This window comes from Tursiops truncatus, chromosome 4, assembly GCF_011762595.2.
Source record: "Tursiops truncatus isolate mTurTru1 chromosome 4, mTurTru1.mat.Y, whole genome shotgun sequence".
NCBI lineage: Eukaryota > Metazoa > Chordata > Mammalia > Artiodactyla > Delphinidae > Tursiops > Tursiops truncatus.
Window position 1 is genome coordinate 45273828 of NC_047037.1, and position 24045 is coordinate 45297872.

General features: G+C 38.4%; 1 protein-coding gene across 5 annotated transcripts in view; it reads right to left on the bottom strand.

The window, feature by feature from the left end:
• Positions 1-20355: 20355 nt before the first annotated feature.
• Positions 20356-24045, bottom strand: part of ZBBX (zinc finger B-box domain containing) — a 112041-nt gene continuing 108351 nt past the window's right edge. For all 5 annotated transcript variants that reach the window (XM_073803870.1, XM_073803869.1, XM_019946309.3 and 2 more), the window contains 2 exons: positions 22634-22772; positions 20356-20862 (listed from right to left, as the gene is read on the bottom strand). In XM_073803870.1, coding sequence (XP_073659971.1) covers positions 20736-20862; positions 22634-22772 — 266 coding nt within the window. In that variant the 3' untranslated portion in view covers positions 20356-20735. The remainder of the gene's footprint in view (positions 20863-22633; positions 22773-24045) is intronic.

Here is a 24045-nt window from a genome sequence, read left to right on the forward strand (position 1 = left end):
AATCCACTTTATCGACATATTTTCATAAGTAACCTTCCTCTTCTTTTGTCACATTTTCTCTTGAAGTCTAAATTCTTGATGAATGCTTCCTAATAAATATCTATTGAGTTATTCACAATACATGTGAAAAATGAGTATGGGCCCTCAGTCAGATGATAGAAGAAGAGAATTAATATGTGCTCCCTGTCCCCAGAGAACCCACAAGTTAGTTCTAGTGATGAGAAGACACCTCCCCCATAAGTGCTGCAAGACAGAACATGTACCGCCTAAGATGTGTAAGCAAAGTGGAAGGAACTTGAACTCATTGCTATCCCACCCATTCTGGAAGGTTCAGGTCAGATTTCATGCAAAGGTAGCTTTGGAACTGGGCCTTAGAAGATGGAAAAGCTGGAGAGAGTGCCCTAGGTAGAGAGAATAACTTGATCAAAGGAAGGAGTCATTAGCCTGTTTAAGGATGAGTCATCTAATTCAGTAGTCCCTAATTTCATTGTCTGTCAGAATCCCCTGTGTTCTGCACATATGTACTTCATCCCAAAGGGTGCTGATTCAGTAGGCCCAGGAGGGTTCAATTTTTTAAAAAGCTCCCTAGGAATCACAATGTACAATATAGACCCTAATGTGCAATAGCTCAAACACAACTTAAGTTTATATTTGGTTCACATAACAGTCCAAGGTCCATGTGGTAGACGAGGGTTGGGTTTGGTAAAAGTAGATTGAAAGGGGAAAACTATTTTGTATTTCCAAAGAAGTTATTTTTAGATCTACTCAGTAGTTTGAGTAGAGAATTTTATAGCCAAGATTTTTCATTAATACAAGTCCCTTCTTTCCTTCCTTTCACATATACTAAAACATTCTTCTCATAATTGAGGAAGAGAAGTAAGATGTGCTCCCTGCCCTCAGAGAACCTACAAGTTGGTTCTACTGATGAGAAAGACACCTCCCACGTAAAAATAGGGCATGTACTGTCAAAGATGTATAAGCAAAGTGGAAGGAACTTGAACTCGTTGCTATCCCACCCATTCTGAAATATTACTCATTCCTCATTAAACGAAGTCAAAGAATAATTCACATTCCAAACTAATTTGTAAATGCCCCATTACTAATGATTTCCAATTAGTAACATAAAATGAAGACTGGATGTTCTCAGTTCTAAACATGAACAAAACTATACTAATTGGTGATTTATTTTACATTACTGTATAAACGAGTCAGGAGATCCTAAGGTAAAAATTGCACTAAAATAGAGGAAATGGCTAATTTTTCATGTAAACCACCAAAATAGTTGTCTGAAAATAACGGTTTAAATAACTAAAAATAACAGTGTGAGTCAAACTCCAGGAAATGCAGACTGTAGCTTGCTGTGTCTCTGCATTTCAAATAATGTGTATAATTTTTTTTAAAAAAAAAAGAACTTATCAAAACAGAAAAAATATGTAACTCTCCACATAGGAACGCGAACTTCTAGAGAGATGTTCCCTGACAGTATGAAAAATGCTTAAGGTCTTTAACGAGGAAACGTCTGGTTCTCCTTGTTTTAGGAAGGCCTCGGATTTTAAGCACCAAGCACAAATTATGTATTACCTCTTTGAAAAGGTCAACATAGTTCTCATCTACATACTAGTTAACAATTATAAATGACGTTTGTGATTGGTGAAGCACCTGGGCTCGCTTGGTGGCATGTGGTCCCTAACAGTTGTGGTGGGTGAGGAGGGACAAGGGCTACTGTCAGCGCTACATCTATCATACAGGTAATCAGTGTGAGGCTTAAGGATGTCCTGGAGATAGCCATGGTCACATGGCTCCTTAGTGAGAGAAGCAGGGTTGAACCTGATTCACAACCCTGACTAACAGTCTGGTGGTCTTCCTATCATGCTAGGACGTTCCAAACTGTTTCAAGAAAAGCTTATCCTCATGAAATAATGTACCAGAGCAGAGAATGGGCAACGGTTCTCTTCGACTCAGATTTGTGAGAAGTATTATCAGGATGTGGGTTAAATAGCTGAGAAGCAGCTATTGGATATATGCAACCTTTATTAGAATTTAATGTCTCTGTGGTTTTGTTTTAAAATAACTTAGTAAGCTGAACTAATCAACATGATCAAGTAATGGTCTATGAAATTCTATTTTAAAGCAAAGCTGTTAGATTAAAGAATCCAAAGATAAAATCTGAAATTAGTAAGCTTCTGCTCGTAATCCCCTTTATCATTTTAATGAAATTCAAACCAAGTCACAATGAAAGCTCAGAAATGAAGGGTTTATAAAAGAAAATGTGAAAATTGATTCTGCAGAGTTTCATTTCAAATAAAGTCTTAATAGCCATTAAAACCCTGAAAATGGAGGTTCATATGACAGGCCTTTAACTGTTTTAGCAATAAGGAGGTGCCTCTGTAATCAACCAACATTTTTTGTGGTGGAAAGTGGGATGCCTATTTTACCATTCTTAGTTGAAATAACCGTCGGTGTTATTATACCCCAGAAAATCAACCCAATAACTTCCTATTCACATCATCTTAAGGGACCCATGGTTTCATTAATTCTGAACTTTGAAATTTCCTTAGCAAACAGGAACAAAAGCTGAATATCCAACAATAGGGAACAGTTAATTAAAACATGACATTTCCCTTTAGTGGCATATTAGCTCATCAAGAATTTTTATTGACATGGCAAAATGTTCATGATATAATATTAATTGTGGAAAAGATGTGATATCAATTGAATTAGCTTGTGAGGGCTGCCTTAACAAAATACCACAGGCTGGGTGGCTTAAACAACAGAAACTAATTTTCTCACTGTTCTAGAGGGTAGAAGTCCAAGATCAAAATATTGGCAGCTGGTTTCTCCTGGGGCCTCTCTCCTGGGATTGCAGATGGCTACCTCCTCACCTGGCCTTTCTTCTGTGCATGCTGGCTCCTGGTGTCTCTTCCTCTGCTTATAAGGACACCAGTCATATTGAATTAGGGTCCCATCCTAACAGCTTCATTTTTACTTAATCACCTCTTTAAAAGCTATCTCTAGGGCTTCCCTGGTGGCGCAGTGGTTGAGAGTCCGCCTGCCGATGCAGGGGACACGGTTTCGTGCCCCGGTCCAGGAAGACCCCACATGCCGCGGAGCGGCTGGGCCCGTGAGCCATGGCTGCTGAGCCTGCGCGTCCGGAGCCTGTGCTCCGCAACAGGAGAGGCCACAACAGTGAGAGGCCCGCGTAACGCAAAAAAAAAAAAAAAAAAAAAAAAAAGCTATCTCTAAATAAGGTCACATACTGAGATACTGGGCTTTGGGACTTCATCATATGAATTTTGAGGGGACATAATTTAGTCCATTACACCAATCATATGCAGAACGATTTTCCTCTGGCTAAATGTATGTATATGTTATGACAAAAACAAAAACGAAATATGACAAAATGTTAACAGAAATAAATAAGTAGGGTAAATGAGGTTAATTTTATTTTCATCCTTATATTCTTCTAAATTTTAAAACAATGCATGTTTATTTAAAGAGAAAGGAATCAAATTATTAGTCATGAAATATCAGGGCATCTCCTTAAGGAAGTATTACAGTGGTGAACCAAAGGACTTCTACACTAATCTATCTATGTTAGTGATTATCTTTTTCTCTTTTCTTTTCTTTCCTTTTCCTTTTTTTAAACTATAAATTATTTCTTCAGCAAAAGTCTTGGACAGTCACCCAAGGTGTAATATTGGAAAAAGCAAAACTACTCTAGTTAATGCAAGGCCATTTTCTTCATAACCTATAAAGAATTCTGTTGCCCACAGTAAATTTTTAAGTACTTTAAGAGCATAGACTAAATCTTATTCATCTTTGAAACTTTTAATCCGTAGCATAGTGCCTTCATCTGAACACATACTCAATAAATATATCAAAAGACAAGACACTGAAGTATCTCATAGCTATTTCTTAAATAAGAAGACAACAGAAAATGTATTGGATTTAAATGCAAGCAATTCAGTTCAAGTCCTTGTTCTGTTGCATATCATATGGGTAACTCTCTTCAATCCACATAAGTTCTCTGAGTTTTAGTTTCCTCATGTGGTGGTAATGCAGAAGAAAAATCAATTTTCTTAACAGGTGGTCTAGGTCCAGGGAGAGAATTGCCTTTATTTAGAAAAAGTCTGTGATAAGGCACTTGCAATAGAAATAAGGTCCTGAGAACAGGAACCAAGACAAAAAAAAAAAAAAAAAAAAAAAAAAAAGACGGCTTAGTTGTTTCTTTACATGAGAAAATGAGATATATTTGGTTCTTACTTTTAAAGGGACAGTAAGAAGAGGCAGAAAAATCAAGGAGGAACTAGAAGGAGAGAAAGATGACAGCAAGATGGCAAGAGTCTGGGGACACAATATAAGATATCACAAGCCTGGGAAATTTCTGCAGCGAGGCAGGAGCATGGAATAATATACATTTTTAAGTTGTTAGCTGTGTGACCACTTGTCAAAATTTTCAAATTTCAGTGGAACTTCTATTACACTGAAGAGTAATATAGTTACAGTATATTGATAGTTGATGGTAAATAGTAGGGGACACGGAGGGAGAAGGGGTGACTCAGTGAGAAAGGGTGAGTCCTCCTCACGAGTAGAGCGAAGGAGCAAAGGCAACCATGAGAAGGCGAGCCACGGTGACTGCAAAAAAACTTTTAGAAGAGTGTTGGGCTTCCACAGCCCATGATCAATCTCATGAAGATCTTAAGTGGTTTTGAGATCTCAAGTGATATGTGGGTCATATGTTAAATGGGATAATCATGTGCTCCTGCTGACTTTATAAAATGACTGTATTAATCAAATAAGATGATAATAGTTAACATTTATACACAACTTGCTGTATGCCAAGCACTTTGAGGAGCACTCTAGATATTTTTAACCCTTTAAGCACTCACAAGAATGTCAGAAAGTTCCTACTGCAAGCTTCGTCTGCATTTTATAGGACAGAAGTCACTTGCCCTAGTTCACAGAGCTAATAAGTAATTGGTGGAGCCAGGATTCAAAACCTGTAATAAATACACTATTATAGCCCAGAATAATAATTTATGTAAATTAAAGTATATTGCAAGCCATACAAGGTATCGCTCTCTGGCAGTTAGACAGATTGGGGAGTTAGAGTTAGGAAAAGAAAGAGTGGGAAAATTGTGTAGGATTTATCCCATCTCTCTTAAATTAATAATGCCCTCACAGATGTGAGGTCATAGAGTTTTTCCTAGTATGATCCCTCGGCATGGAACATTCTTCTGCTTACATTGTGGAGATTGTGCCTGACATAAGAATTTAGGTGCAGGGAGGAATTGTGGCTGAAATCCAGTCCTCCAGCCATTATTCAAACTATGTGCCCATTGGGCTGCATCTTCCCAAGGAGGACATCTTTTGAAACTTTACACAAAGGTGCTTGTCATCCAGAGTAGGTCCCACTTCCTCCTCTTCTCAACCGAACAATCATCTACTCATCAGTAGACTCCCTCTCCACCCCTAATATGGCCTTCCCCTCAGACTCCTCACTGCATGCCCAAATCTGGAATTCTGCTTGAGTTCACCACACTCTATACCATCCTCCCAGCCCTACTTGTATGTAAGCCCCTTGAAGCCAAAAGCTTATTGGTTCCTAATTCCAAAATGTCCAGCAAAATGCTAGGAAAACAGTAGGTCCTCAATAAAAATGTGTTTTCAATGAAGGAATAAAAAAACCAAATGGATTTTTCTTGAGAGAGAGATGTTTGGAAACCATAAGTCATACATCCTGGAAGAGATTTTGTATGAGAATCCAGAGATAAAATTTAGTTTTACCTCTGATTGTAACTTACTCCATGACTTTAGGCAAGTTACTTAACCTTTTCTGGTCTTCAAGTTTCCCTTATAAAATCATTGGTTTGGGTTAAATTGATCTTTCAGGTCAATTTTCACTTTAACTTTCTATTAACACTCTTTCTCCTCTGTCAGAAATATGATTAATGACCAAACACACCTTATAACCTATTGAAAATAGTTCAACTTGAAAATTCAGGAAAATGTCTGCCTTTAAATCATTATTTTTTGTTTTCTTGGTCCAAGATCAAATATTTATAGCCCTTGAGAATTCACAACTTCTATTCTGTTATTCTTGCCAAATGTGTTCTTAGCTAGCCCCATGATCAAACTTGTATATCCTTATAACTAGTAGCTCTACCTAAACTATGTGACATTAAAAGAGAATGATTTCTCTATGATAGCTAATTGTTCCAACGTTTCTTTTATGAAGTACTAAAAAAAATTTTAGTAGATGAAAGTGAAATGGCTGGAGATTTTAATGCCTTAAGCACTTTAAGCTTCTCCAACCGCTCAGGTTGATCTGTTTCGGCAGACATGCCAACAGGAGGGAACATAGCGGGTGGGAAACAAAATATTAACAGGCTCAAATGTATGCCAATTAGCAGTCCATTATCTCCACATCAGGGCTAGATTGGTTTCCCAAAAAGCCTCTGAATTAACCAGCCATCACATTCCATGTAAATCAATTGAAGATATTTACTATATTATTTTCAGACTTCTGATAAGTAAATTGATTCATATTTGTTTAATTCAATGTATTTTTGATCAACTGGTATACCAAAGGTTTTGCTGTTCTGCAGATACGATAGATATCACTTTTGAATGCTATCAAACCACAGAAGAAAACAGTGTGAATCTCAAATTAATCTAATTTCATAGTTTATAAAAGTTAAAAATCATCATTAAATGTGGGAGTAGGTAGTTCTAACTCTGACCAAAAATATATATTTGAGAAATGTTATGGTATAGATTAAATATATAGTTGATTAAATATAGGAATATATAATTATATGAAATGTTCCTTTTGAAGTGTGTCACTTGTCATAACATTCCTGTAAATGTCAGCACCACCTCCCAATTTGACTTAAAACTTGAGAGTCACCTTCCATTACTTTCTCTTATCCATGACATCTATGTTATTGCCAGTCCAGCCTAATATTACCTTCTTTCCACCACCAGAGTTATAACATCCTCCACAAAACTTCTATCCCCCTTCCTGCCCCACAGAGGGTTTTAAGAAGTCAAGAGGTTTAGAGTCTATATATCTAAACTAGTCCAGGAAGAAGACTCTAAACCACTCTTCCTCACTTAGTTTTGCCCCATGATAATAAATTCTCCAGAGAGAAGCAAGAGTGAGCTTTTTGAACCCTAAATTCAATCATGTCACCTGACTCCTTAAAGGCGTCCAATGGCCTCCTACTGCAATTAAAATGAAAGGCAACTACCAGCCCACTTTTTCAGCCTCATTTTCAACCATTCTCCTCTATTCTCTGTTATTTTCTGGTGACACCAATCTTGTGTATGTCCCTAGTGTCAACTGAAAAATATATATATACAACGTGAGAGTTATACGTTAAATTTTATTTGGGGCAAAATGAGGACTATAACCCAGGAGACAGCATTTCAGATAGCTCTGAGAAATTGCTCCAAAGAGAAAAGGGGGTAGGTCAGTATATATCTGATTTTGGTGAAGAAGGATTATATGCAATCAATCACATATTTTTCGCAGAAGGCTACTTCTAGTCATGAGGAGGAGACGTCACCATGAAAGATTTTAGTGCTTTTCTAGATATGAGTAGGTGCAAAAATTGGGTTCACAAAATCTTCTCCTGAAAATATCTATCTGAAGACCTGTTCTGCCAGTTTTTCCCAGAGCACAGAGTGCCTCATTCCTGATCTCCACCCTGAGCACCTTTCAGAGGGTGCTGAAGGTCAGTAGATGCAGCGGCTCGTAATTTGATACTGTAGAGGTAGATGGCAAGTGCCAATTTGTAGGTGACACTAGAAAACTCCAAGTTCACTCTTATCCATGTACGTTGTTCTCTCTGACTAGAACTTACGTCCCTTCCTCGTTTCATTGTCTTATACCAATAGCTAGCTTTTTCCTTATCCTTCAGATCTCAACTCATATATCACCTCTTCATAAAGGACTTTCTTGACTACTTAATCTAAAGTAGCCCCCCCCAATCATTCTTTATGTTTCTTTAACCAAGTAAATATGAATGGAAGTGACATGTGTCACTTCTGGTCAAAAGTTTAAAGAGGGAATATCTGATTGCCTCATCCTCTTTCCCTGTGCCATAGTAACTGATAATGTCCCAGATGGGAGAGATGTCATCAGCTCACTCTTCAAACCACAGTGATGTAGAGTAAAGCCTCAGTGAACCAGCAATGGACACATGGCATGAGTTGTATTAATCCACTCATTTTAGGGGGATGTTTGCTATTGCTGCATAACTCAGTCTGTCCTAACTAATGCAATCTCAGAACCCTACTTATTTCCTTTATCTCTCTAACCACAATCTATAATTAATTATTATCTTTATAGTTGGACTACCCTACTAGAATATAAGTTTCATGAGAGCTGGAACCCGTTATATGCCTACACAGGGTGGATTACATTGTAGTGCTAAATAAGCATTTGATGAATGCAGGAGAGAACCTAGGTCCTGGGAGATGCTGCTCACTGGAGAGGAAGCATACAGATCTCTTCCCTGATGAGCTGGGAGTGGTAGTCTTTGTTAATTGCCCTAAATCTGGCTAGAAAGAATCTTCAGGAAAGACAGAGCTGCACTTTGCCTAATTTCCCCTACCTCCTCTCAAAGCAGAGGCCAGCTAACCCTTTTGGTAGGCTGACTCCTACACACATTCTGGGTCCTTCCCTGTCCTTTTGGGAAGCAGTTTGTTATTCAGATATCTCATTCTCAAGTCTACCTTTACCTCAGTCCAATCTACCCTTGGGTACCATACACCATACAAACTTTTTCACATGGACTCTTTCCACAGTACAAAATCATGCAAGTTTACGATTTCATAAGATTCACAAACTCCCTGAAGCTTCTTCAGGGACTCCTTCCCCCATATTTCCAGAGACCTCAGGTAAGAAATGGACTTCAATCTGATCAAGCCTCCACATATCCCATTGTTTCTGAGTTCTGGTTGTTTTTTGTTTTGTTTTGTTTTGTTTTGTTTTTTTGCGGTACGCGGGCCTCTCACTGTTGTGGCCTCTCCCGTTGCGGAGCACAGGCTCTGGACTCGCAGGCTCAGCGGCCATGGCTCATGGGCCCAGCCGCTCCGCAGCATGTGGGATCTTCGTGGACCTGGGCATGAACCCGTGTCCCCTGCATCGGCAGGCGGACTCTCAACCACTGCGCCACCAGGGAAGCCCCTGAGCTCTGTTTTGATGATCTGTTCAACACCCTGCATCTTCTCTTGCTGGGGTTCTGCCTTGATCTTACTCTGTTTACTCTCCTGAATACCAGGTGGGTGGCAGGGGCTGGGCTAATTGCTCCTCCCCTTTATTTCCAGTGCATCTTCTGTAAGGCTGGACCATTGTCCTTGCCTATAGATGGATAATGGTACCTTCCCTGAGACCCAGTGCATGTCCCACCAAGGGAATATGTTTTTAGTCTAGGTCCTGGACCTTTCCAATCTCTTCAGGTCCATCCCGAAAACACTTTCAAACACTCTAAAAGTAGAAAAGAAAATCCTCTGAAATTGAATATCTCTTAAATGAAAAGACTTTTAAAATCTCTCTTATTTGTTCAGTTCCTTATAACTATAAATGAATAAAAATAGGTTGTAGAGTCACTTCACACATTAAGAGGTTATCTCTTAAACTCCTTTCAGCAGAACCAGAGGCTACAGAGTTAAAGTGCTTTTTAAATTGATAAAAGTACATCATCAGAACAATGACTCAGCTTCTGTGTCAAGCTGAGTTTTTCCAAAACAAGGTGCTCTGCAGTCTGTCTTATGGATTTGTGCATTATGCTGCCCTAAGCATGTACACAGTACTATTCCACTCAATTAGAATAGCACCCATAGGAAGGGCTCCTTTCCTATTACAGCACACTTAGGATTGAACAGTGCTATATAAATATTTTAGATGAGAAATCTTTGGTGGAGAAAAATCTTACACAAAAAAGTGATAGGGAGAAGACAGAAGTAGAGTTTCTGAACTGAAGCGTAGATAGGGGTTGTGACCCTGCCCCCTGATGCCCTCCACCCTGAGAGGACTTCTTAGAACCACCAGCGCTCTGTGGAGCAGAGTTTGAAGCATATTGACATAAAATATTTTCTGCTTTGTTGAATCTAAGCTGCATATGACAATACAGGAGATAAATATCTCAATAAAGAGTACAGATAATGCTTCCCATCTTCCACAAAATAAAGAAAGGAAGACAGCCCATGACACTGTCAATCATTTTGCTAGATTTTCCCGGTGATGACTATTTTTCCAGGAATTCAAGAAGGCAAATCAGTGCATTGCTGTTCTGCTGAATGACATACTCCTGCCATGTATGGCTGGCTTCAGCTTGTCGCCATGTATCAGTGGAGGTCCCCTTGCTCTTTTTCCATCCTGTCATCACTACTTAATGTATAAATTGAAAAATAGATTCCATTGTTTCCTGTCCCTTTAGGACAGAATGTCAAATCCCTAGAGCTTAGAAGAATATACTGATCCCTGATGTCAAAACTTAAGATAACCTTAGCACATGAAAATTCAGAATCTTCCATCTTCAAAATTCAGAATCTTCCATCTTCAAAATTCAGAATCTTCCATCTTCAAAATTCAGAATCTTCCATCTTCATAAGTTGTCTGAATACAGAATGATAATTACTGAACTTATTAATGAGAAACCCCAAAAGGCAACTGTTGCCCTCTCTATTGGGGGCTATCTCTGTCACACAAGTTTGTCCAAGACTGCTTTTCAACTTCTACCCAACTATCTTGGTTGAGATGACAAAACCTAAATCATTCTCAAGACCCAAACTGAAGATCACTTCATCTGTGAAGATGTGAAGATGAAGAGGTGAGGTCAATCTGCATTCATTAGTGCAATTATTCATGTGTGTATCCTCCTGATCAGACCATACATTCCTTGAGGCAGGATTCACACTTTATTCATTTAGCCCCAGAGCCTACTTCAGGGCCTAGCACATAATGGATTGTCAAAAATGTTTATTAAGTGGATAATACTGACTACTGATATAAATGAGGTGCCTCACAGAATTGCTTTGTAGGCAGGCCGCGTCCCCTCCGCGGCACGTGGGATCTTCCCGGACCGGGGCACGAACCCGTGTCCCCTGCATCGGCAGGCGGATTCTCACTGCGCCACCAGGGAAGCCCTAAGGGGTGATTTTTAAGGTGAAGTTATGTATTTCGAGTTGGAAAGGATCACTTAGAGAGAATATCGATATAGGAGGTCACAAGATTGTTCCCTGAGCACATCGATATTCAGAAACTGAGAAAAGGAGAAGGAATTTCAGACAACACTGTAAAGCTGCAGTCTGAAAAGAAAAATCATGAGAATGTTGTGTCCCCAAGGATATGTGAAGAAGAGTTTCATAGAGGATGGAGGAGTCAACCACATCAAACGGTGCTGAGAGGCTAAGGTGAGCTCTGAGAGATATGGAGGTTACTATGGACAAGAACACTATGATCAGATGGTGAGAACAAGAGCCTAATTTCATGGGTCAAAGAGAACGCAGGGCGTGAGGAAATGGAAGTGTGTATAGACATCTTTCTCTAGAAATTTTACTACAAAGGGAGCAAAAGTGATAGTGAGGGGAATGGCTAATGAGAATATGGGTTCAAAGAAATCTGTTTTTCAATGGAACTCACAACAATATGCTGTCCCCTCTCTAAAAAGAACTTTTTGGATTGAGCAAGAGATGGGATGAATTCTATCTCCTTTATTAACAAATCTCACACCAAATCTGTGGTGGGTATTGAAAAGGGTATTCATTCCAAAAAAAAAAAAAAAAAAATAGATGCTTCAACTGGATTTAAACTTTGTACAGTTGGATTCCATGAAGACAATGCAAAAACACTTCTTCTGAAGTATAATTTATGTTGACTGGTATTGTATAAACAAGTAGAATAATTTCCCTAAATCCAATTGAAAAACTGAAGCACTTCTATTTCTAGACCAGAAAATACCATACAGTGAAAATTTGACCATTTGGTACGATTGTAATCTATCGTTCTTGTTTATGGAAAAATAAAATAAAATTTTATCTATTCAAAGAAGTCTCAGTGAGTCAGATACTTTAATTTATGAAAAGATAGGAAATATTTTTTGGAAATATGAAAAATTAAATTGAGACCTTTTTAACTAGCTTTATGTCAAATTTGTCTTTTACATAACAGTGCAATGAACCGTTTCACTAATACCAACTAAATGTGTTTTTAATGATGTTATAATAAACCTAAAATCTTGAGAGGAGAGTGATGCTGTCAAAGTATAATTGTCTCAAACTTGGAAAATAAACCATTTACCCCTAGTGCAATGTTTATTTGTGGATAAATGGCTCATTTTCACCTTGGTATTTAGCTGATAGCAGGAGGAGACATATCCTTGGTAAAAGTTCTGTCATCATTATTCCTTATTTTAATCACAAGCATCTGGTTGAGGTTTCATTCCTCCTCTATAAAGAAGAAAATGGGGCCATTTAAAAAACCAATAGGGCTTCCCTGGTGGAGCAGTGGTTGAGGGTCCGCCTGCCGATGCAGGGGATACGGGTTCGTGCCCCGGTCCGGGAAGATCCCACATGCCGCCGAGCGGCTGGGCCCGTGAGCCATGGCCGCTGAGCCTGCGCGTCCGGAGCCTGTGCTCCACAACGGGAGAGGCCACAGCAGTGAGAGTCCCGCGTACCGCAAAAAAAATAATAATAATAAAATAAAATAAAAAACCAACAAAGGGGAATCTGTGTGAGACACGCTGTCAGACTCACCTGGCCCTGGATGGCAGGCAAGCCAACGGGAGGCGCCTGCCACATTTGTACCATTGCTTTTGAGAGTCCGCTGGGACCTCCAGAGACTACTCTGCCCCAAGGGGAATTTGGTGTGAAATTTCCTTTCATATTTGTCAAGTAGATCAGTCCTGGAAATAAAAAAGTGTCTGTGATGAGGACATTATGGAACAAAATTAGAATGAAGCTCCAGGTTACTCATTTCCAGCAATGGCTTTTCGAGAATAGAGTAATATTTACACTCCAGTCACGTGGGGGAGGATGGCCTGGAGGAGGCCTAGAGCACCTGCACTTCACGTTGATGCTGTCTGAGACGAGGTACCACCTGCACTGTCCCCATACGTCAGGGTGATCCTGACATGCCACCAACCCTTCATACCCTCTCCTTTACTGTCCTTCTCCTCACACCCACCCCAACGTTTTTACAGCTCGGTCCTACAAACCTCCTCTCCTTGACTTTGTGCTCCTTCCCTGTGGGTCTTTCAGGGAGGTCTGTGGCATACCAGACCCACTTCACTTTTTAAAACTGCCTTAAATCATAGCCCTGGGCCTGTTGAGATGCAAAGGCCATGTAACAAGTTGCCCTTCCCTCTATCCACTCCCTCACCATGGCCTGGCAACAATTGTTTGAGCCTGACCCAGCCCTGGGCCCTCCTTAGGCAACCACGTTACCTGGTTTGCAAATATAAACTGGAACAATCTAGCTTCTCTCTCTAGAATTGGAACTGAAAAACCACCTCAAGAGACTGAGACTGTTAGCTGTCTGAGTAGTGCTGAGAGGGAGGCTGTGAGCAGAATGAGAGGCCTGCATGAACATTAATAAATTAAATCCCTGTGCATAAGCAGAAAGGACGAGTGAACGTAGGAAGTCAGTCAGTAGGGAGAAACAGAACTAACTTGCCCCCGAAAATCAAGGACCCATGTGTGTCCACGACCATCCTGGTGGAGAACTGTCTCAGGTCCAGGAACCCTAAATCCCTGTGAGGCCAACTCTTCTACAGTTCCTGTTCTTGGATTTCCATACAATTCCACTTCTCATTAAAATAAGCCCACTTTAAGTACTTTGAGTGGTTTCCATACATGAGGAAAAAATTCTAACTAGAATTCAGTTGGCAATACAGGCAGCTAAGGTTGGATAATGTTTGGATACCTTCCAAAGAACTGAGGAGGAGAAACTATCTTCTCTCTGTGGTTCTCTGGGGTCTGGTTTTAAACCAAAGATATAAAAATCCAGTCACATATCTTAACAACATTTAACATTCTGTGACAACATAAATCTCAGAATACCAGCCTGAGAGAGGGCCCAGAGACCTCCTAGGACACTAGGCCAAGGATCTCTACCTTTTCTCACAGAATTCTTTCTTCAGTTTTACAAAAAACCTCTTTATATAAAAAAAATATCCAACTACAGATGCATCTGTAGTTGGGCATTTGTTGGGCATCCCCTTGATACTCCCCCACCAGATCAAGAAACCCTAACAGTCCCCAGAACTCAGTTTGAAAGCAATTAACCTCTCATTTTATATCTGGACTATAAAGGATTTAAGCACTGCCCTATGGGAACATAAACACAAGGCTTTACCTCTGAAACCATCTGTAATCTCCGGCTCTACTGTACAAATATTCAGCAGTCCTATAAGAAGAAATTATTTTATATTTGTTCTCTACGTGTTCTTGTGAAAATTTCCAACATCATAGGTTTCAAAATAGCCTAATATTGGAACATTCATCTGAGACAAATATTTCCTATCACAGTATTTTTAACAGAATGCACTGAAAGTCTTTGCTAAAGCAGATTGGATTTGGGCACCAGCCCAAAGACTGAACTTTTAGGAGATGTGGAATGTGTTTCAAGAAGCCCTAAGGTGAAAACTTGAAGCTGAACAATGATGACGTCTCTGTTTTGTGTAACTCAAGTATGTCTTTCAGACTAAAAAAGAGGTAGGTTTCTGTAAGAAATTGAATGATATAAGCATAGCAGTGTCTCTTAAATTTGACTTATTTAAATCTCAAAAGGTGGTTTCTACCACATATTTCAAACCACATTAACTTCAAAATCCATATATTCTGAAAGCAAGAAGCTGTGGATCAGTGATGAGAATAACATTCTCTAACAGAGGCCAGTTGCCCCAGTATCCACTCTCCCCATCTTCCCCAGCAACACAGCCCCAGTTTTATTTTGAGCAGCAATGTGACCACTTAAGCAGCTACAGGTCCAAGCTCCCTTGTGTCTAGACATGGCTAAGTTCTGGCCAATAAGATGTAAGCAGAAGTGTTGTGTGAGATTTCCAGAAAGGCTGCTTTCAAGCAAGCTGCCTCAGCGAGGAGGTGCCTATCTTTCTCTCCCCACTGCCGCCCCCCTCGGTGCCTCAAACTCAGATTGTGATGGCCGAAGATCTACAACCTTCTCCTATGACGAGGGGACCTTGAGGACGGAAACAACGTAGTGAGATGTACTGCCCGAGGAGCTCTTGAGTGCCTAATCCCACACTTGACATACAAGGGGAACACACTCCATGTTATTCCACTGTTCTTTGATGTTACCTATAATATAAAATTAAACCAAATCCTAATTGATTCAGTAGTCTAACTTACAAGATATTCTTCCAGGGCAACAGCATAGGAGGTCAGAGGAGAAAGTAGATGTGATGATTACTTTTGAAGAATAAAATGTGCATCTGTTTATCTCATGCCTCCACTTGCAGCTCTCTTCTTTTAAGTACAGTAGCTGTTTAAGAACTCTGCCATCGTTTGAATAAACAACAAAACGTTATCCTATAAAAGTATTACATTTACCTAAATAATGTGAAATTATATCCAAACTCACCTTAAAACATCTCTCTCATACTTAACTAATTTTGAATATATAAGGTTTAGTTAATTGTAGATAGGGATGAAATACATTTCCCCTCTTAGAAATCTTTCTAAGCATTTGTATGTAGAATAACGTGTATTTGTTTTCTGGATAGAAAACAGTTCACATATTGCTTACTTCTGGGAGAAATAAGGGCATATAGAGAGCACTTTCACACCGATGTTTCCATAACTGTTATTGTATAGTATATGTATCTGAAAAAAAAAAACCCCACAAGATAATCCCATCAATCAATTAATTCTTTTCATTTTAAACATAACTGTCACCTCGTGGAGAATATTAAGAAGATTCTCTCCTTTTTCTTAATATGAAAGACATTTGCATTAAAAGAAGAGGATCTTTATTTCCTTAGAGTTCATCTATGCCTGCTGGTTATTCCCCAGCTAAAGCCATAATCCTGTTTGCAACATCATAATCATTTACCCAGCAAACAATCAGGGTGTCACTAACAAAGAATTATGACTTTAGGTAGGGGATAAACTACAGGCACAGATGAACTCTGAGGAAATAAAGATTGTTTTCATGCAAATGTGGCTAGTAATAAATAACAGGGATGAAAATTATGATGAAACAGAATACTCTATAAAAACAGATTTGGGGAGGTATAAATAGTATGTTTTTTAAATTTCTCCTTTCTGGAAGTATGATGCACAGGGTGTTTATAAAGTACCAGTGCAATTATAATACTCAAAAACTCTGAATTTGCATGATAGAAGAAATCTATAAACACAGGGAAATAACGTTTCAGAAAGATTTTTAACAAAATTAGATATTTCGATTTTAACAAAAACACCAGCTTTATACAATAGTCAATCTAATTGTCCAACTCACTGAATGCATTCTTCACTTTTGATAGTGAGTTATTTTTATGGATCATTGATGTCAACTTGGTTCTAAATTCACTAATCCATCCTCTAATTTGTCTGTATATTCCATGATTGTAGGGTAAACTCATGAGAAATGATAATAAGCATGGTAGAGCCCTTTACAGTTCCCAAAGGGATTCTACACTCATTACTGCACTTTATACTCACACCATCTTTTTTTTTTTTTTTAATCTGTGCCATGCGGCATGTGGAAGCCTAGTTTTCCGACCGGGGATCGAACCTGTGCCCCCCGCAATGGAAGCACGGAGTCTTAACCACTGGACTGCCAGGGAAGTCCCCACACCATCTTTTGAGCTAAGTCAAGACAGTCTTTTTCTCCAATTCATGAAGAAACACATTCAAATAAGTGATCTGCCGTCTAGTAAACAGTGTAACCTGATAACCTGTGTTTCTCGCACTACATATATCATGCTGCCTCCCCTCAGGAAAAGTTAGGGACTGAGACAGCTTATCAGTTGGATCCTGCACATTCATTCATTCATTCATTCGTTACTAATGACCACCCAATCTCAGCCAGGCACATGATAGTGGCTAAGCTAATAGAGTGGTGAACAAAACAGATATAACCCATGTTCTATAGAACTGTATCATCTAGTTGAGAGACATACATCAAAAAAACCCACACAAATAAATTAATAATTATAAGTGCTACAAGGAAAAAGTAGGATGCTGTGAGAAAGAATAAAAGGAACAAGGGGAATTAATTTAGACAGACTTTAGAGAGTCTCTTGAGAAGGGACATTCTGAGACCTTGGAGATGAGAAATTGCATGTGCCCACAACCAAGATGAGCTAATCATTGCTCAAGAGCTTTCCAACAACTGAATCATAGGGACAAAGAGAACTGGTTTTTCTGAATCAAGGCATTATTCAAAATATTTGAGCACATTATTTCAGAGATGGAGCCATTGTGTAACATGCATGTGTTTAAGAAAAATTTTGTGTACCTCACATATAAAACACAGAATTAGGTGGTCTTAAGGGTGGGGTGTGCCACTTGCCTGTGTTGTGTGACACACTCAGAGTGCACCAGATGTGAATGACTTCAATAAATATCAAACATATTAAAACTATCAACTATAATTTAATTTCAATTTGTTTCCATCATGTGTATGGCCAGAGTTACAAATTTACAGAATTTCCTATGGCTATACACCAGAGGCAAATCTGCATATAAACTGCTAAACCCTAACATGCATGTCAAATCATATGATCATTTGTCCAATAGTTGCTAGAAGCACACTATACTAACTCTAGGATTAGGAATATGGTTGTGATTCTTCTAGAATGTCTGTCACTCTCTCAATTCCACAGTCAGAACTAGATGCACGCCTTTCACAGTGATTTTTAAGCTTGATCTCCAAGATGAGAGAGCACATTGAAGCTGCTTCGGGCAAAGGCCCTCATCTTATTTAGTTTTTATTTCCTCATTAGACTAATGGCAAATGAATTAAGGAACTTTTCTAAATGTCTGGTTATGGGAAGCAAATAAAGGCAGGAGGGGGTCTGCTCTGCCCGAGGACCCTCATGTTTAATTTCAATGTCGTATTAAAAGTCAAATGACAAAGTCATTGGTACACTCCTTATTTCAAATTCTGGCCAGAAATGTACTGACGACAACCAATTACCAGCTTAATTTTTATTTCAAAATTCTTATATTGTAAAAGGTAATGGCATCTTATAAAATCTCCTTCTGAGCTAGTTTATAAAAAAACTCAAGCTATGGCCAAATACACAGAAGGGATAGTAGTGGTTCTACTTTCCTAATGAGAATAAGACAACCTCTCCTGTCATTTTGTCTGAGAAAAAACATTGGAGTTTTATAAATTGCACCCAGAGGAACAATTTTCTTTTCCATCAAAAGGGAAAAGGAAGATGTCTTAGAACAAAGGAGGAGAGGGGAAGCCAAGAAACTTTAAACCTGAGCAGACATGTTAAAAAGAAAAACAGTATCTTTTCCTTTCTGAACAGATGAAGAGGAAATTTCCATTTAAACTAATATTCAGAAAGCTAGCAGCCTCAGGATAAGATGCCAGAAGGGCTTTTGACACAAATGACAAAGATTCAAGGGTGACTCACTGCTGTCTCTCTATGGGATTGCAGTAGAAGTACTAAGAGAACAGTAACAATTACAGAGGAGTCACGCTGTTAATTTTAAGATATTTCTTCTGAAAAATTTTAGTCTGATACTATGATTGGCTTCCCTGATTACTTATTGTTCACTTATGTTAATCACTTTTAATAAATGGCATTTTTATGCTAAAAGACATAGAAAGGGCTATAGGTTCTCTTCACCATCATTTTCTATCCTGTCAGTAGATGATGTTTGTGAACGCCAGTACAATTTTTTGATGCTGTGAAAAAAGTATCCAAGATCAATTTACACTAAACAAACATCAGTCTTGTGTAAGGGGTTTCTCCCCAGAATCTCAGAATTTAGAATCTTGGAGTACTACTCAGAAGGGTTTGAACCCCGAGATATGACTATGCTGTGGTGATGGCATAACCAACCTGTAGGGATGTTCTTCTGATAGGTCGACAGACTCCTTAAGGGGAAAGTGTCCTAACCTGTCACAAAGGGACATCCATAAAACTATCCTCCCGTGTCGTCTTCTGCTCTTTTTTAAGCCCTTGCATTATAAGATTACGTAAAACCTTGAACACCTACCAACTCCAAGATCCACTACCACTCAAGACTAGCAAAACACTTCCAAATGTGTTATTTTCTTTGGCTACCACAACAGTCCTTCAAACTGACTATGTTTGAATTAGTCAGGGTTCTCCAGAGAAACAGAACCAATTGTGATGGCTAGCAAATTCAAAATCTATAGGGCAGGCTGGCAGGCTGGAGGCCAGGGAAGAGCTGATGTCGCAGCTTGAACCCGAAATCAGTCTGAAGGCAGAATTCTCTCTTCCTTAGAGGATTTCAGTCTTCTTTCTCTTAAGACTTTCAAACGATTGGGTGAGACCCACACACACTATGGATGGTAACTTGCTTTACTCAAAATCTATTGATTTAAATGTTAATCTCATCTAAAAAATACCTTCATAGAAACATCTAAAATAAAATGTGACCAAATGTCTGAGTACCTTAGCCTGGCCAAGTTGACACAGAAAATTAACCTTCACACTGACCCTCCCCAAATAAGATACTTAGGGAATCTTTTCTGTGTTTTACTAGAACAGAGAATGGCAAGTATTATGTCCACTTTATTTTAGGTCCCCTTTTTCTCTTCCAGCAGAAACTTTTGATGTTACCAGAACTTCTATAAATGTCAAAAACACCAATAGAAAAAAAAAAAAAAAAAAAGCTGTAATCACCAAAGTAAAAAATGGATTCCAGGCTCAATTAATGATACTACCAAGTATAACTTGGCCATCAAATGTACATTGATGACATAATTATTTAAAATGTAATTTAACAATTAGTGTTACTTTAAAGATAATCATTTACTAATTTATATAATATTATATATCAAATGTACTTCAATAAAAATAATTAGTTAATTAATTTTAAAAAGATAATCATGTATCATCTTATGATAAGTTCTTAGAGACATAGTTATAACTTACTTTTTATCAATTTCCTTTTTTTAATTTAATTTTATTTATTTTTTTATACAGCAGGTTATTAGTTATCTATTTTATACGTATTAGTGTATATATGTCAACCCCAATCTCCCAATTCATCACACCACCGCCACCCCCCGCCACTTACTTTTTAAATTTCACTAAATTTTACTAATATGATCTGCGATATAGATTAGTATTTGACATACAATATACCATTTGGAAGAAAAAGCCCTTAAACTTGTAATTTCACTAACTTTTATTAGTCTGCAAACCTTGAAGTATCAGAGACAATCATCAAAATCTCCAGGGCTTCCCCGGTGGCACAGCGGTTGAGAGTCCGCCTGCCGATGCAGGGGACACGGGTTCGTGCCCCGGTCCGGGAAGATCCTACATGCCGCGGAGCGGCTGGGCCCGTGAGCCATGGCCGCTGAGCCTGCGCGTCCGGAGCCTGTGCTCCGCAACGGGAGAGGCCACTACAGTGAGAGGCCCGTGTACCACAAAATAAAAAAAAAAAAAAAAAAAATCTCCAGCACCTGGACACGTAATCACTTGATTACTTTTTTCAGTTGTTCGCTTTATTCTGGGTGCAAAATGGAAAAAGTAATGAACAAATGATCATTAGGTACTCTTTGACCACGAGAGTGTAATGACATATTGCTCGTCAAGAAAATCATCTTCCTCCTCATCCGTACTGCTTTCAGAAACTGTCAGCAAGGACTGGATTTCAGTATCTTTTTCAGAAGAGCTGGAAATACATGAAAAGATCAATACACAATATACAGAACCAGGTTTCAACTCTTCATTTATCTTCTGATCAATACTATACACGCTGAAGTCATCGGAGGCAGGCAGACGTGAGGGGGCTGTCTTAGACTGAGACCATAATTTTCGATGTGCCCAATACACCAAGCCTCCTTGTAGTGAGAGATCCCCATCATTCTCCCTCTCCCAAGAAATAAAGCCACAGTGGAACCAAGGAGAGAAGATTTTATGGTCTCTTGTTGTGTCGTTCATTGATGATTCAGAAGGTACTTCACAAACTTACAGAGCCTCCGGGTCATCATTAAGAACATTCATCATTACATTGGCTCTTTAACAGAATCCCAGTGAGTAGACTGCCAGATAAATCACCTCTTTTGGGTACGGTAAATGAGGACTATGTGGATAGCCAGTCAAGATATGCCAAAGCCAAAATCCAGAACAGCAATTATATAGTTATTTTATTTTATGGTGGAAAGGAACTCGTGGAAACTCTAGTGTGTTGCTGTCTGAAATTTGGGGAAAGACGTAGAATGGGGGAACAGAGAGGAGCCTGCATAGTTCAGATATTTTGGTCCAAGTTATCTAGAATTTCAGCCGATGTATGCTACTAAATAATATATAATAGTTCACCCTGTGACAGATAGAACTCTTCTTTGGATTTTATGCCCAACACAGGCTAAACCAGCATTTCCTAAACTCTTGTTGGTGGACCAGTTCATATCTAACTGTGATTAAAAAAAAAAAAAAAAAAAAAGTTTTCACTGGTCTGAGAAAAGAAGGACAAGGTAATAACTTTTTCATGAAATTTTTCATTTTAAAGAACTGTGCTTTATTCTATTAGTATATTCTCTTTATATTTAGTACTAAATGTCTTTCCTTTTATGAAATGGTGGTGAGAGCATGAAGTTGGTTTAGTTACTTTGTTCTTAATGACTTTTTTAGGGAAAAAATAGCAACTTTACATTGATCCCTTAAAAAAATATATTCGTGGTGTTAGAAATGCAAAAATCCTCGGACCACAGCTAAATGATTTCCTCCTTCAGAAAGACAAAGTAATGGACTCTTGATTCCCTTTTACTGCAATATTAGACTTCAACCAATCAAAGGAATTTACAAGTCAAGGGATTTTTATTTTACATTTATCTCAGTCTTTTTAGAAGAATCCCTCTTCCTTTTTCAGGGAATTCCAGTAAGTCAAAAGTAGCCTGATATGATAGACTACTTTTCTGAAGATTTATTAGTATAACCCATGTTCCTTATAAACAGATCACCATCTCTAAATAAATGTTCTTATGTAAGGAAACAATGAAGTTATACAGATTAAAATATGCTATCATTAATGATCTAGGCTTGATTTCAAGGAGACTTCTCAATATTCCATTCTATACATTGAGTAAGAGGCTATTAACGCAAAGTGTTGAAATTCAGTAAGTTAATGAATGCAAGCAAGGCAACTGTTTTTCAATATAAGAAGAAATGCTGAAGGATTATTAAATTCCAAATGTTTTTTTCATTTTCCTGACACACATTGTGCAGCAGAGAATTATCTCTTCACGTTAAAGTAAGAACTTCATAAGCCTTTCACTAAATCCTGATAATAGGTCAGCAAAGGACCTAAACATTTTACAAAGAATGGACATATAAAGTACACACATGAGGACAATCTTTCTTTTTGTAGTAAAGATAACGAGGTGGGGCTTGTCAAAAATTTTATTATGCACTGTCTGTACATATAAGCTGCAGATTTAACCTACCTCTGTTCCTCAACTCCACATGGGTCCCTCGCACGTGAGCTCTTACGGAAATTCTGGGTAGTCTGACTTGTATTCAGCGAATGGTTGTTGAAGGCCGATAACTCTTCTGAGGTTAGGCTGTAAAGTTTTTCTGAAGGATCTGAAATATTTTATTTCATGCATTGTCAACACATAAATTCAAGAAACACATGTACAGCATATGGTGCTGGAAGTTTACTCAAACTAAACTACAAGCAGTACAAAGACGGTCAGTACAGATTTTCAATCACCTCAACATTTTAGTATTGGTGGGGTGGGCTGAATGTGAGGTATGTTTGATCTGAGATTCCAAATGAGGGCATGGGTATCGTCACGTTAATCACACTGATTTATTTTTAGCAAATTTCCCAATTTTTTCAGCTTTTTTGAGATACAATTGACATGTAACATTGTGTAAGTTTAAGGTATAAAACAGTGTGTTGATTACAGACACAAATATTGTAAAATGATTACCACTATAGTGTTAGTTTATACCTCCATCATTCCACATAACTCCCATTTCTTTTTTGTGGTGAGAACATTTAAGATCTTCTCTCCTAGCAACTTTCAAGTATACAATACAGTATTACTAACTATAATCACTATGCTGTACATTAGATGCCCAGAAGTTATTCATCTTGTAACTTATTCATCTTATAAGTTTATACTGTTTGACTAACATCTCCCCATTTCTCCCACTATCCTCTCCTGGTAACCACCACTTTTCTCTGTTTCTATGATTTTGGCTTTTTCTGGGTCCACACAGAAGTGATATTTGTATAGTTTTGGATAGTGTAGTATAGACAGTATTTGCCTTCCTCTATCTGACTTACTTTACCCAGCCACATTGATTTTTTAGTATACGAATTTTGATTTTTTGACATTTTAAGTGTCAAATGCCCTGAAAATTCCCCAAATTCCAAAGAAAATCAAGTGAGCCTCTTTAAAGTTACAATACTGGGCAACTCCTAAACTTGCCTGAATGTTAAATACTTTATTATATCTTTTTATCTTCTAAGAATTAAAAGGTTTGCCCACACACAGTCTGAGGCAATGGTTAGTCTTGGAAAAGCTACCCTTTCTTTTTAGACCTCCTTGCTTTGTTTGGGTAGGTAATAGCCATGTGTATGTGAAAGGGGTGAAGCCTTAAATCTTCTTCATTTTCATGAATCTGGCCAGTGATTCAGCCTGAGTAAGGACAAATAGTACAAGCTAAATAAGCAAACATATCCTTATATGAACTACCAAAAAGTCAAGTATAGAAATAAATACAATTGCTATGTTAGGTCATAATGCCCTCGTTTTGTCATTGATAAAGTTGTAAGAGCCATCTAACTTATACATGAGGTTATGTTATGGAGACTTTTAAAACTTAAAACTACTGGCTGCTGTTC